Consider the following 15,636-nt stretch of genomic DNA (forward strand, 5'->3'; position numbering starts at 1 on the left):
AAAAAAAGAACTGGAGCAAGAGGCTGGCAAAGGAGATTTGATTCCTCCCCACAATACACTCAAAAGGAAAAAATATTCCACATTAAAGGCAAGGACTGGGGAAAAAAAGATAACTGAGATCAGCACCTAAGCAATACATGAGAGGAAAAGGCTATTTTACCCTCCTTCCTTTCCACCAAGGAAACTTCAATGGGAGGAGTACAAATAATGAAAAAAGCCATCAAAGCAAGCTGGTGATTCATTAAAATAAAAAATGCATTATGCATTGAGAGCAGTCAATTAGGAGATGCAATCCACACACTGTCCTGTCACCCCAGGGGAAGCACCAGCAAGACGAGTGGGAGGAAAGGATAAGTAGAAAAGGAAAGATTTACAGGCATAAACAAAACCCAGTTATGACCCCAAGCTGAGCAGCTTGTAGGAAGGAACAGCCATCACTAACCCACACAGAGTAGCTGGGAGCAGATTTGTGTCTCTGCATTACTACATGGAGAGTGAACATACCTACTCTCAGGACACAGAGGGTTCAACTGGGGCACTACTGCTTTGACAGAAGTGGGATATTGGTGCCAAATGACTAAAGAAAATATTCATGGTCAGATTTCCAGAGTGGAGGGGAAATCCTTTTCTTCCCTGGGCTCGGGAAAAGCTGTGTGCAGTGAGGGAGGGCACAAAGGCTTCCCAATCCCCCCTAGCACACCCACCACAGCCCTCTCCTCTGGTATGTCCTCTTCCTCTCTCCCCACATCATACCTGCAGTCACAGGACCAGTGAGAGTGTGGCCAGGCCTGCTGAGCCTAGTCCCGCTGTGCCTCCCCTCCTGCTTTCTAAGTTCTGACAGATACACCGCTCCAAAAAGCGATCAGCAGGATCATCCTCCTGAGCCTGCTCCTCTGCCCGGGCTCTGGCACCTCATTAGGATTCTGCATGACACATTTCAAAGCCTACATCCCTCACTGAGATGCTGACAGACAACCAGAGAACACAAACTGCTCCCTCCCCTGCGAGGGGCATTCTAGCCTGTGCTTTCTGCTATGACTCAATCAGCAGCCACTTTAACGAGGCCATCTCCTGTCACTGAGGCACTGGTGACTGATGGCTGAGCTTCTACCTCAGCCTCCAATTGCTCGGCCCCTCCTCTTCTTTTCTCAGCTGGAGGTGTCCTCGGTTGACAAAATGAGACAATGAACAAGACTTGCAGGACAAAGTGCACCAAATTCCCAGAACTGCAGCTTCCAGCAAATCTTTTGTCAGCTGAAAATCAGTTTAACAGCTAAAAGCAAGCATGTTTAGCTGTCAGGATTTGGGAATAAATCATGAAGGTTCACGATATCTTAACAATCTCCTGGGCTTTGTAAGAGATGTTTTTGTACAGGGTAATTTGGGTCACTGTTGATCAGCCCATGTCTGGAATGCTGCCACAGCTCTTCTTACACCGTTACTATCTGAACTGCACCTCTCTGTGTCCAATCTCCTACATCCTTCTTTCTCTCAACACTTCTGCCAGTCCTGGCCTTTCTTTATCAGAAGGGACTGAATCCCTTTTTACTGGAGGCAGCTGAATCAAGCCATTGAGGAATGCAGACTCCACCACAGAGAAGCTCCGTGGTCTCCCTACAAACCACTGCATGCAGGTGAAGGATCTGCACATCTCAGACCTTTCTGGGTGCAGTGCAGCTCCTTACAGAGCTGAGAAGGGTTATATTATACTCTTAGGAGTCAATAATCTCTCTGTCATTCCCAACACATTCCATTCATTTTGCTTTCCAGTCATATTTACAACACTCTCCTTTAGAATAAAGATGCAGAAAATTAATTTTATGGTGAAAATGAAGATTCTGGAAAACAGCTTTTCCTTATCTTTCATGACTTCTGATGTTTCCTCCTCTTTTTCTCCTCCCAGGCTTCCCATTTGATTTCAGTTTGCAGGTAAAATACAAATCCATTTAGTGCATGGCAATGTGCATCATAGGAATTACGTACGACAAACGATTATAACAGTGCTAAGGACAAAACTCTAATCATACTTTTCCTCTCGGTTTCCAAACTGTTTTCTGCAAAGAAAACAGAGGGAGCTGTACCACGTCCTTTAGAGAACAAGGACATTGGCTAAACTGTATCTTAGCAACAAACAGCTTAACAGCATAACTTCCTAGTCAGCTCTACAGAAAAGACATAACCAGTATTTAGAAAGTGAGAAAATAACAAGACAGGAGGACTCACCTCCCCTTTCTTTACAGTCATGGACTGCCGGCGAGGAGTGATCTCCTCGTTGATGCTGGAGAGGAAGTTCTGCGAGATCCGCAGAGCATCCTGCAGCAGGGGATGGTCAGGGTGGCTCACAGGAGTGTGCTTGAGCAAATCCTGACAGCAGGAACACAGAGAGAACACAGTCATGGGCAGCACTGGATGGCAGGAGAGCTCGAGCACCCCTAATCAGAGCTGTAGGACAAGATGCTCCGGCTTCTTCATACAGATGAGAGCAAAGCTTTATCTCTAGATAAAGATAAAAATACCCTGCACTTCTTGGTGACATCACTGCAAAGATAGCAGCATCCTACCCATGGACTCAATCTCCTTGGTGAAAAGGGAAGAGGCTCTTATAAGAGCTCAACAGGTTTATTTTTGCAGTCCTGCAGCTCCGTGGAAAATATGAAGGTCAAAGAAAATAGGACAGGGGTCTAAAGTTTGAAAACTCCCCTTCAGATACTTACATGCAAGACAAGTGTGCTGCGGGTCACTCGATCCACTGGCTTGTACAACAGAGCTGTGGAAACAAAGCAGCAGGAATATCAGGAAGAGTGAGTATGGAAGCTCCTTCTAGCATGGGTTGTCTTCTACTCATGTGCACAAAGACAAGCACCATGGAACCTGATCTTGGCCAGGCTCTCTAAGTGCCCCCATAAAACCATCACTGTTGGGGTTGTATTTGCTATCACTGGGTAGCAATGTTCTGTTAAAATGGCAGCAGCCCTGTGGTTAGGCTGGCTTTCCCCAAAGGCACCGATGAGGTTTGAAGCCAGGAGGCACTTCCCCATGCAGGCAGCCTACTTTGCACGAGCTCTGCTACTTAGCAAAAGGGAACTGACTTCCCAGGTAGAGCCCCAGACTCCATAACCTTCCAGCATTCCAAAAGAAAAAGGGAGGGTGGAGGTTTGGCAACAGCCTCCACACAGTCCTGACAGACCAGTCTCCTCTCCATGGATCACTCACTTTCCAAGGAATTTTTCGTTGTTTGATCTTTAGATTCCTTTGTGCTTCTGGCCTTTAGATTCTAAAAGAAAAAGAAAACCCATGTAGCAGATGGTCAATCACTTTGAAATATCACATGGGAACACAACAGACTATCTGCTCCTCCAGGGGAAGGCCTAGGTGTGAAAGGAGGAGAGCCCTATCACAATTCAAGTCAGTGACGGGAAAATGCACTTTCCTTCTTGGTAAATCCACCACTGCCATGTCACAGGCACCCACACATCTCAAATACTGAGCAATGTTCTTAGGAGCACCTGTCAATAGGCAGCAAAGCAGGGAACAACCTACAGCAACAGGGATGAGGGAGTTTTGAAATCACCCACAGACCAAAGACATCCATAAGGACACAGCCACTGTCCCAGCACCAATAAATAAAGCACAGGATTGGCATTCAATACCCTCAGGTTATACTTCTTACTCCTGTACTCAGAGCTGGGTGACCTTGGACACGTCAGTTCTTCCACAGCAGCAGAGGAATACTGTCTGTGACTCTGCTCTTTGCCATGGGCCATGCCATGCATTAATGTGCTCAGCTCCAAAATCCTCACCAGGACACAAATGCAGAAGTACCATCACCATCATTCCAAATACAGTAGATACTGGCATGATTCAGAATTATTTGTCAGAAACAGCAAAACTGAGAGATCATATTTTACCTCCTCTTCATCAGTCTCAAGGGACATGTGATATAGAATGTACTCAGGAGTTCTCAGAACACTAAACACCCCTGGTAGTACTCAGCTCTGATGATTTATCTGATTGTTTTTAAGCAGACACATATGAAATTCATGTTTACTTGGCAACTGGGTTCTTCAAGAAATAATCACTGCAATACTAAGAGTCAATGAGACCATGCACTGCAAGGAAAGCTGATGGTCTGGGAAGCCTGAAAAAATATTCAAAATGCTTTGAGACTGGTACTCCTCTGACAGGTAGGAAATCAGAGCAGGCCAAAGAATAGTATTATAGATTTATGGCTGACACACTTGCCTTTTTCATGAGCGAATTACCCTCTCCTCTCCATGCCAGTGAAGCCTGCAATCCCACTGACAGCCACTGTGCAAGCCATTAAGGATGGCTTTTATACCACAGCCAGAATCATCATTAGCCAGAGAAACATTTGAAAGACTCACACAGAGCTTTCCCTTCTAGAACTGCTCGAAGGTAGCACAGAACTGCAGAAGTTCAAAGCAATGCCAGTTTGTAGCAGATTCCCTGGGTGGGGACAGCACACAAAGGCTGTGTCTGTGCCCAGCCCAGGGTAAAATTCAGTGTAAGAGCACGAGCTGAAGCAGGGAGTCTGTGGGAGCTCACAACTCCTCCAGAAGTCAGGGCTGCAGAGGGACTTGGAGAATAGACAGGAGTGACATGGCAGGGTATTAGTCAGAGGCAGACAGCTCGTGTGTCTGAACACCGTGACATTACCTCAGAGATTTCAGCAAATTGAGCATTGGCTTGGCAGCATTTCTCTGCTGTCTCCATAGCAACTTCATAGTTATCCACAAAGGCCCGGTACACTCCCAGCTGGCTGGCCTGCAGGAAGCAAAACAAAATATAATAAATGCTGTGGAAGAAGGCAGTTTGGGATGGGCAGTCTTGGTATCCAATGATCAGGTCATGTTTCTTTCACACCAAACAACTGCAGGGAATGCTGAGCAGGCCCAGAACGACATCTCTGACCTCTCAACTTTGTCCAACCAGCACTTGTGCCCCCATGCACCCAGTTCCACCCTATGCTGAACAAGTTTATTTGTGAAGGATGTGAAAGCCTATGAGAGTGACACATCCTTATTTCTGACATCTATTTTTCCCTTCTGAACTGCCAGATTAGTATCTATTAATATTGCAGCTCATTGATGTAACTGGAGCTGCTGGCTTTTTGCCACAACATATGAATCAGGGAGGAATGATTCAGCCCAACAGCACAAATGTGACCCCAGTAAGCTACTTGTTGGCCTTTGCATGATGGAGACACTAAATCAAACCCAGATATTACCCATATCTGCCTTAGTGAGCATTATTATAAGGGCAGCAGAGTGCTGAAAACACAAAAGAGAGCACAATCTGTTTGGATGGCAGTGACTGGGGCACTAGGTAACAGAAAATGGCAGTTTTTCCAGCAGAAGGAATATGGAATTGGTCCAGAAGAGGATGGAACAGGCCTCAGAGTGCAGTAGTAAGTCATTATTATCACAAAGTCTTAGCACTGATCCCATTTGCTGACTTAGGAACTTCAGCCATATTCATGCCAGAGAACACAAGATCCAGCATGGGAAATCCCTGGGTAGCCTCCAGCTTGTCTGGAGTGCAGAGCTGGTTTTGTGCTGCAGAGCTGCCAGGCTGGGCTGGGCACACCTCAGCAGCCTGAGCCTGCAGTGCCAGGCAGCAGCTAAGGGTGCAGCAAGGAGACATCGCCGGGGGACTGCACTCACCTCAGCACTGCTGCACCAGATGTGCAAGAGGCAGAGCAGGGAACTTCCCCACTGCTCCTTCCCTCTCCTGCTCTCTCTCATAACCATTTTGCTCCCCACTCTCTGTGCAGCTTTGTGCCAGAGCTGATGGAAGAGAAAAAGCCACTCCCAGGACAACATTGCCTGCACAAACCCTGTTAACAGGGTTGAGAAACAGGGCAGTGAGCTATTTCCTAGATGATGTCTTACTGAAAGACTAGAAACCAATCTCAACCCTTATACAAAATTACAGTTATGACTGAAGCTGAAGAAAACTGTGCTCACTTATACCAGGGATGACCCCAGCAACATGGAGAGAATGAAATCAATCTCAGTTGCCACTGAGGCACAATCCTGTGAAGACATTGCTGTCAGAATTACTGACCGTTTGCAGGGCTTATGCCATTCAGATTTGGATGATGCCAGCCTAACATGGCAGAGTTTTAAAGTTTCTCCATTCCCATGCAGTTCTTTCATTTCCTGCTACTCCTGAACAGTCCTTCTAAGCTTTCATTTTCCTCCTCTGAATGTGTCATCATAAAGACATCTTTTTCATTAAAAACTGAGCTTCCAATAAAAGCAATAATGCTCACACACCATTTACGTGCTGGTTTAATTTTTTTTTCAATTAAAAAGAACCCACTGAAAATGAAACAAGAGTTGGTAGAAATGGCTGGCTTTTGGACATATTTTGTTTCTGAGGCCTATCAGTGAGGATGTTTGCTAAATATGTCTTCATTTCTAAAAAGAGCTCTAAAGAGTTTCCTTTCTAGCTATAAAAAAATATGTACAATATATTCTCCAAAAATGAGAAGCGTATTTCACTCCCACACGCCTGGCATCTTTTCTTTTTCTCAACAGGAAAAGGTGTAATAACAGTCAATTTGATGTTGCAAATAGATCATACTTTGTGCCAGAACACACGAAATTCTAAAACTCTTTGCATCCACTATCTGTGACTTCAATCTACTGTGCTGGTTTTTGCGTGAGAGTACAGAAAATTAATGTCCCCGGGGACATCTGGATATTTCAGTGTTTATCATCAGACTGCATGACATGACCACGAGTAAACAGTCTGCTCCAAAAGATTTGATGTACATCCAGTGTAGATGCCTTATAAAGCCTGATGTTCTTGCTGTCTCTCTCATCTAGTTGCTTCCCAGTGCCTGCCAAGAATTATTAGCTTTATCTCGTCCAACAAAGAGTTTGCAATTCCCACCACTGCTGTACCAAACCACCCGAAACTAAAACTGCTATGCCAGCTCACAGCCTCCTTCACTAGGGCAATTTGTTCCTTTGTTTCCAATGCTAGTCCAACAAAATCAACAATCCTGTCACAAATGCAGAAAAATCAGGGGAACATAAGAGCAGAGGAAGGGCCGAACTCCTGCCCCCGAGATCAGCCAGCAACAAGAAATGGTCTGAAACAAAAGCCTGAGTAGGTGTGCAGCGAGTAGAGGGCTGCTGGACAGCCCTGCCAAGGAATACGCTCAGGTCTTCTCCAAGCAGTGCTATTCCCATTGCTGCACCACACGTCCAGGGCAGCTTGTGAGGCTGCCACTTCCAGCAGCCTTCTGTGTCTGCTTCAGCACCCAGCAGCAGCTGGGTTTGTCCTCTCAAACCAGCTGCTCAAATTGCATACCATGAGCTATTCACCAAGGCACCAACTTGACCCCTCCTGGCTAAAACATGCTGGCAGTGGAAAGCAGATTCCTGTATTTTCGTCTTGAGCTGCTGGCATGTACAGAAAACATCATCTTCTAGGCCAGCTCCCCCTGCTCCACAGGGGATGGGGCTGATGCTGGGCTACACAGCTGCTAACAGTTGATCGACCCTGGTAAAGAACACTCCCCAGCCAACAAACCCCTCACTGGAATGTCACTCCTACCCTGAGAACCAGAGGCACCCCAGGAATGCAGAGCTTCTTTTCTTTTCTAAAAAGGAAAAAACAGCTCCTTTAATCCTTTGCTCTCTGCACATGCTAGGGGAGAGGCTAAAGGGGCCAAAAAAACCTCCTAGAATGCAAACAATTTGTCATCTGGATCAGAAACTCAGCAATTTTAATTCAGCCTCAGGAATATGCTGTGTATGTCTTTGTCCTTTTCTGCACTTAGAGAATTTTGTTGAGGTTGCTTGGAGGATTCTCAGCTGCAGGTTGACTGCATCAGCATAACAGCAAGGGGAACAGAACAGCCAGGATAGTGGCAGAAAAGCAAAGCCAATGTGATGACCATAAATCAGCACCAGGTAGAGAAAAGCACAAGAGAGAGAGGGAAGGATGTGTGGGGGAGTTCAACAGTAATGAGGAATGCTTCACTGCTGGTTCACTTTGCAATACTGCCACTCTCCCATCTCCATTGAAAGGAAATGCTTTGAGGACTCTGCAGAAACCCTGGAGATTCAACATTTATGTGAAATTGTATTTATTTCACCACAACAGCTTGCTGCAGTCTTTAATTAAAGACAACGAAAGAGCCACTTTTGCTGTAGGGCCTCCACTGCAGTGGCAAAGTGAGGAGGTGAGAAACCTCTCATCTATTTCAGCCACAGACTCTGATGCCTTTGGTCTCTGCGGTCACCAGAGGGAATTTCCAGCTCCTGTGAAATGGGTGAGGGGTGCCAGTACCTTTGGTGATGGCAGCTGACTCACCAGCTTTTGGAAGAGGTCCCCAACACGTTGCTGGTGACTCCACTGCTGCACTCGGGGAAAGAGCCCATCATAGAATTCTTTGTGGATCTCATAGAGCTCAGGCACTTTGAAGAATATTGTCTCAATCTGCTGACTGGTCAGCACGGGCTGGGAGGTGGTGGCAGCGGCTTTCAAAGGCTTCATAGGCTGAAATGAGGAAAGAAGGAAATAATTATCATGCAAACCATGAACATCTTTGCCACACTGCAATACATCCCTCCATATTTTTCATCCTAATAAAAAGTGAGATTTGCATTCACACAACTCCTAAAAGCTAACATGAACAAGTTCTCTCATGAGGATCAGCCACCCCTGGTAGGTGGATTTTCCCTGGATATCAATGCTGCAATTAAAATCCCTTTGCACTCCATTTCCCTAATCTCTGTCCAACTGTACAGCAACGTGTAATAATTAGCACAGGATACTTAAAGAGAGCTCCTGGATACTGCCACATTAACAGCTCCCAAACTCTGCTATATCCAGTCCTTCCTTTAAGCCTCTCTCTGTACAGGAGGAGAAACAGGTACCTTTTGCACCCAGCAACTTGTAACCCATGGTATGTGAAGTTCAGGGAAACTCTGGAGAGAAGCAGCAGTGAAAATTCAGTTCAGTGTTTGAACTGGCATCTGTCCCCAGCCTTACCAGCAGCAGGGCCTCCAGGTGGCTCAGGTAGGTTTCCTCACTGGCTAGGATTCCTGACAGGACCCATTTTCTCATCTCCAGGCCTTTCTCCAGGTCTGGCTCACTCTACAAATAAGTTGTTTAGGAGACAAAAAAAAAAATTTAAAAAATAAAGAGCAGGTTGCATGGAGAGTAAGAAAAAACCCTGAGAATGAGGATGGAGAGTAAAAGACCATTCAATTGACCAGAGCACACTTATTTTTTTAATTTACTTTCAGACTAAAAACCAAAACATCTACTTGTGCTCAGCATCTTGTTTCTAGAAATATGCAAATATTAAACATTAAAGAAATTTTTATTTACCAGCAACTGATGCCACTTAGATTATTTACAGTTTTCAGCTTTAGTTATCCAACTGTGCTGTCTCAATTAGGTGCCCAGACCTCTTCACAAAATTCAAAACATGGAAATTAAAAATTCAGAATTCATCCTCCTAAACAAATGTTAGGCCCTTGTTCTGTGCAATGCCCTCCCTCCTTCCACGGGAGCTCTCCAAAGCTGTGTTTCTGTGAGCAGACAGGATCACTCCTCTGCACCTCCCCAGGTGTGCACGAACACGCCACGGTCACAGCCTGACCTGGCTCCACAGGGCTCTTCTTCCTCCCACTCTCTACTATTCCCCAAATTATTTTTCAGTGCCAGCTAGCACAGTGTCTATTTTTAGTGAGAGGATGGAATATTCAGCATGGCTTGGAATGCACATGCTGATTTTCTTATTGGGATTCCATGGAGTTTTTAACTGAAACAACTGAAGAAAGAGAGGGGGGAAACACCCCACATAACTACATTCAAGGGCTAATGGAGAAGACTAGCATGAAGTGTTAAGAGAAGCAGTAATCCCTTCTGTTGAATTTCAATTATCCTTCCTCTCAAAACTGTTACCTGAAAAAGTGTTTAACCTGATAAAGTGAAACTGAGTGTTTCCAAAAACTCTAAAAAAATTTGGTCGAGCAATGGAGGTTATAAATAATGAGAAACATTCCCCTTTTACAGAGTCCTATTCCCAGTTCTTTTTATTTCTGTCATTCACAGAAATAGCATTTTAGACTCCTGAAGCCTTTTTATGCTGTTAAATCTCTCTAAGAATAGAGTCAGAAGCTGTCTTTGAAAGGGTACATGCTTTTCAAGGGATTTGGGTAGGTTTTTTGGGGTTCCATCCTACTCATAATATCCAGAGGAATCTTCAGCTTTTGATTTCACAGTGGGAGGATCAGGAAGCAGAGCAGTACACTCCACTCTAGTGACTGAATATACAGCCCTACAGCTGTCTCCAAAAAAGCTCCACTTAGTTTAGGGTCCTCTGCAGATGTACAGATGAGGTACCTGGGCTAGAGGTTCAATTTGCAGGAACTATCACATCCCGAGTGTGACTTTGAGCCTACGCACAACACAAAGAAAGAAACAGATCCTCACGCTCCCAGATATTTCTGGATTCTGTCTCATCAATAACCATCCTGATTTTTGAACAGTTTCATTAAATTTCACAAGCTATATTCTAGCCTACAAGTCTTGCAGCAACTACATAAAAATTTTGCAAGGTGTCAAATACCACCACCACCTCTTAAATAAAAGTGGCAGACAGAAGCTGTTCTAAGGAAATGAGTAAGATTTACACACACATTAGGTACTACATGTAAAAAAAAACTTCTCTTTGCATCCCACCCTTCAGTGACATTCAGTAAGAACCACAGTGCCTTTTAAAATCTTGCAAGGGCATCTCAAAGAAGGCAGAAATTTGTAATTCACCAGTCAGTGTTCAGAAGACTTCAGAAAAACACAAGTGACAAACCACATGGTAAAATGAGCACTGCACCAGACTGTACATGCACGGAGCACCTGTGTGACTGGCACAGAAATGCTCAACAAGGCTGTGACCATTCTTTATGGTCTCTGTGCCAGGAGTGCCTGGATGTCCAGCTCATGGAGCATTTTGTAAGGCATGGTACACACACGTAATCAAGACAGGCAGCCCCAAGACAGTTAACAAAGATTGCCTTCATCCAAAGAGGAAAGGATGTGGCAGCCCTGGTGCATGAAAAACACAATTGCTCTTGGTTTCCAAAGATTTCTTACAACACTTACAAAAGAAAAAGTGCAGCTACACAAAGAAGCATTGAGAAAAGCTAACAGTGCTCCAAAGTCCGCACTGCTGAGGATGAGGTAACTGGTCAATATTGACACAGCACTATAATGACCTTTACCAGGTTCTCTTGGAGGAGGTGAGGATTTAAAAACCAGCTGGGTACGTTTGTAACATCTGTAATGAGCAGCACACAACAAGTTATTTAAATGACTTAAACTTCCCCATCACGACAGTGGCACAACAGTTTTCCTTATAGCACTGAGAACAGTTTTCTCTTCATGAGTAAAAGCTTTAATTTACAAGCCAGCTCTTGCTGGGCACCGTCAGCTGACGGAGACGGCATTTTCTGCCGGAATGTTAATTTCCTCCCTTTAAAAGAGATGCGCTTTCAGAGAGACAAACATCTCCCAGGACACACTGCAGGCCTTCCTTCCTGGCCACTGCCACAAGGGCACTGTGCAAAGTCCACAGATTTGTCCTAACCCTTTGTTAATAGGGGCATTTTTCCAAGTGTGGTGCTTGCAGAAGTGCAGCCTGGGCCACAGGCAGCCAGGACACAGGGCAGGGCCTGGCTGCTTTATGCTCTGCACAGCAATTGCTCAAGAAACCCTCAGGGGAGTTGTTCCAACAATCACAGGGCACATTACAAGATCTCCAATGCAGTACCTCAAATTTACATACAGCTTCCTCCAGTGTGAAAAGATGATCCCCTGCTCCTGCTGTGTCAGGGATCAATGCACCACCGGGGAGCTGCTCTGTGCATTGTGCTGCCGCTCCTGTTCCCTCCCGGGAGCTGTGTCCCGACAAGAGCTCCTGCTGAGGGAGGCCTTTGCTCACAGTGTCAGCTGGGGCTGCGTGGAGCACGATGAACATCTGGAAAACAGCCCCTGTGCTCCTTCAGCCTCAGGGTCCTTTTAAGTCACACTTGTTATGAAATGTACTCCAAGACTCAGAAATTCACTTGGTGCCAAAACCAGGAGGAACAAGAATAAGTTTATTATTTGGTATTACAAAATTCCTCACTTACAGACCTGGGAGCAGGCTCACCTGCTTACCCAGAACAGGACAGCAGTGAGCAGGCAGAGACTGTGGGCCTGTCCTCCCACCCTGCTCACGCAGCAGCCAAGCTGTGATGCGCTCTGGGCCAAGGGCATTTCTGCTTTGCCTGTGTCTGGCACAGAAGGGAAACAAAGAGCAACACTGACTCCAACAGCCTCGCTGCCCCTCTGTTCCTGCACTCCAGCCAGGATAGTTAAGAGGGAACATCCTGGGCATCAGTATCAAGCTCCCCACCAGTACAGGGAGACCTGCCAAGGCTGAGCACTCCTTTCCCCTACCCGGAGCAGTCTGAAATCTTTGAGCTGCTTGTGGCAAGTGAAGGAGCTGGTACCACATCTACCAGACCACAGAGGATGGGGAAAATACACCTATTACCAAAGTGCAGATGGGATGTTCCCAGCAGGAAGTGGGAGCAGCCTGTATTGGCAAACTCTAACCACTCAGCAGGGAGTGCCAGGTGGTCAGCAGTCCATCCCATGCTTCCTACCCAGCTTGGTTAGCCTGTTTTCCACTTCCATCACAAGTCTGACTGGTATTTCATGCTCTGACTGTCCCTGCCTCTTTGATGCCAGCATCCATGTCTAGCCTTTCCCCACTGCCCTCCCATCTTTTGGCCACCTCTCTACCCACGTGTTTCAGAATAAATCTTACAGGACTGTACCAGGGCAGCAGTCAGAGCATTCCTGTCTCCCTGCCATGGGAGCTGTGAGGACCAAGCACCCAGCCAGATCTGAACAAACAAGATATCAGTGCTTTGCTTCCACTCCTCATGAACTACGTTTAAAAAAAAAACCAAAATAATAAGGAAGGTGGAAAGCAGGCTACAGGAAATTACACAGGTATCTCATGCCTGTAAGATCCTGGTGTTCTCCTCTCTTCTCAACTGGGTGGTGCTTTTTGCTATTCCAAAGCCTTAAAAACCAAAAGATTGAGTCACAGCGCAATCTTGCAACCTGAACCACAGTCAGTGAGAGGGCTTGGAAGCTCTGGAGATATCAGAGAACACATGCTGGCCCCAAGCCATGGCTGGGTTCAATGTGTTTACAGCTTGTCAGCCTAAGTACTTCAGTTTACTAACCAGGTTGGCATCGTGTGTTGTGTGCAATTACTGCGAGGCTGACATTCACCAGCTCCAAGGTTTAGACAGATTCAGCTCTTCCTGACTCTGGTTAAAGAACTCAGGGCTTCCTGGTTCTTGTTTAAATCAACAGCAATAATTGTTTTCTTGCAAATGTTAGAAGAGCACAGATTAGGAATCTAGAAACCACAATACATAAGATTTTGCAAAGAGGTTGCTGCTGACACAGCTCTTTAAAGAGAATCAGGGATTCAAAGTGGGCGTATAAAAGGCACTTTAACTCTTCCTTTGGTACAGGCTGTTCACACACCATGCAATGAATGTGTTCAAAGGCAAGGTTTCCCATAAGGACAGCTTACAAAGGAGAAAAACATTCCGTTCGATTTTTAAAGCGTAAATATGTTTGAAAGCTTCTGCTGGAGGTGTCTCATTGTCCTGATGATATGAAACGGGGCAAATTCTGTAATCAAGCCAATCATGCCCCATGTGGGGAGGGGAAGCAGCAGGGAGAGGAGCCAACATTATTTATAACATCAGTACTGGTGTGCCAGCTCTCCTCAGGAAGGGCTGTACATCCAGGCAGAGCCCTTAAGGAGCGAAGAATTGGAAAATAAAAAGGAAAAGCTTCATCTGTTGGGGGTGGTGAGGGGAAAGTGACAGTAAAACAAAACAAACAAACCAATTCAAATACTGAGAGGAAGAAAGGAGAATGATTAGGAAATGCTGGAGGGGGAAGGACAAGCTAGCAAGAGTAGTACCAAGAGGTGCAGTAATCCCATTTACTGCTGTAGCTTCACAGGTCAGCTTCTCTGTATCCCCTGGGGACCAAGCTAGGAGCAAAATCCACAACCTGCTCTGCCACAGCCCTGCTCTTGCTGAGCTGGCAGACAACAGGAACAAAGGGATCTGATCTGAGGACAGGCAATGGCTGCCAATGCTGCACCAACCATGGAAGCACAGCAGAGAAGGAAAGAGAAATTCTACCTGAAAGCCTGTAAGTACCAGCCAATTTTTCCTCCAAACAGAACAGACACTAAGAAGTAGTCACTCAGCTTTAGCACTCCTGCTTCCCTTGCTTTGATATATGCAAGAATTGGAAAGATCTGTTTTGTCAAAAACTCACCTTCTAAATTCCTGAGAAGGGACTCTCCTCATTTCCTGGGGCAGTGGAATGAGCTTTGCTTTTCCACTGCCTGCCCTGCACCCACCTCCACAGAGCCCCACGCACGTCCCTGAGCCTGCCTCTGCTGGGGAGCATCCTCAAAGGCCTTTCCTATTTCTGCACTTCCCAGGGCTGCAACCTCTCCTCATATGAGGAGCAGCACCAGGATGACAGCGAGTGAGGCTTCCCCCTTTTCCCAGCCTTCTCTAGCCTCCAGGCTGCAAGCTACCCACTCCAAAACTCCTGGCAGTAACTCTTCTCTTCTGAAGGGTGCCAGTCACTGATGTTCCAGCTGTCCCTACACCTTCCTGTGGCCTAAGAATACTGCAGCAAGCTCTCCCTCTGCCCTCCTCAAACTTAATCCAGGTATTTTATCTGCTCTTCACCCTCACTGTATGGGAAAGACAGACACATTCTCTCTCTTTCTGAGAGTGAATTACCACTATTTTTTACCAACAGTCTGACACCTTCTGAAGCTACCAGCACTGTCTTATTTGGCAAACATTTACGCTGAAATTTTCCAAGAGAGATTTCCAGAATTTCTGTGAAGTTCAATCATAACAGTTCAGCTGTTACAGAAAGGAAGGTTTGGGAAAATTAAATCTCTTCTCAAGTTAAATAAACAAACAACTTAAGCATTAGTGGAACCTATTTCTCCTTTTCCCATTGTCCCTGTAGGCTTGCTTCAGAACAAAGTTTGGCAAAAGCACTGGTTTTATGGCAGGACATGCATCAGCAGCCCAGCCTGAGATTCTAGAAGAGCCAGAAGAAATGGAGCAAGTTGAGTCAGACCCTCCAAACATTTGTTAAGGCCTCCCTTCCACACAAATGCCAAGTCAAGGGCTGTTGAGATCCACACTACAAACATCTGTGTTGGTTGTCCCTGTCTGGGTCACAGACAAAACTAATGCCAGTGCAGCCTTGTCCTCCTGCTTGCACAGCAACAGTTTGTGCAGTGGGCAGGGAACAGGTGGAATGGGAATGCCCCAGCTGTGGCTGGAGGGGCACCCTTTGGAGGCAGAGCAGGCAGCATCTCCTCATCTGCTCAGGAGATGCAGGTGGTAGGAGGGAGTAGAAAACACTGCCCAGGTGACAAAGTGCAACCACCACAAACCTCTGGAAGTCAGCTGCAACCCTCAGTTCTTGGAATAGAATGTGCTGTGAGTTGGTCACCCTACACAC

General features: G+C 46.0%; 1 protein-coding gene across 1 annotated transcript in view; it reads right to left on the reverse strand.

Annotated features, from left to right (window-relative positions):
- Window positions 1-15,636, reverse strand: part of BCR (BCR activator of RhoGEF and GTPase) — a 99,935-nt gene that overhangs the window by 33,113 nt on the left and 51,186 nt on the right. The window contains exons 3-8 of the mRNA XM_053959136.1: window positions 9,034-9,138; window positions 8,353-8,538; window positions 4,678-4,785; window positions 3,214-3,274; window positions 2,715-2,767; window positions 2,224-2,364 (exon numbers count right to left, since the gene is read on the reverse strand). Coding sequence (XP_053815111.1) covers window positions 2,224-2,364; window positions 2,715-2,767; window positions 3,214-3,274; window positions 4,678-4,785; window positions 8,353-8,538; window positions 9,034-9,138 — 654 coding nt within the window. The remainder of the gene's footprint in view (window positions 1-2,223; window positions 2,365-2,714; window positions 2,768-3,213; window positions 3,275-4,677; window positions 4,786-8,352; window positions 8,539-9,033; window positions 9,139-15,636) is intronic.

This window comes from Vidua chalybeata, chromosome 18 (genome assembly GCF_026979565.1).
Source record: "Vidua chalybeata isolate OUT-0048 chromosome 18, bVidCha1 merged haplotype, whole genome shotgun sequence".
Taxonomy (NCBI): Eukaryota; Metazoa; Chordata; class Aves; order Passeriformes; family Viduidae; genus Vidua; species Vidua chalybeata.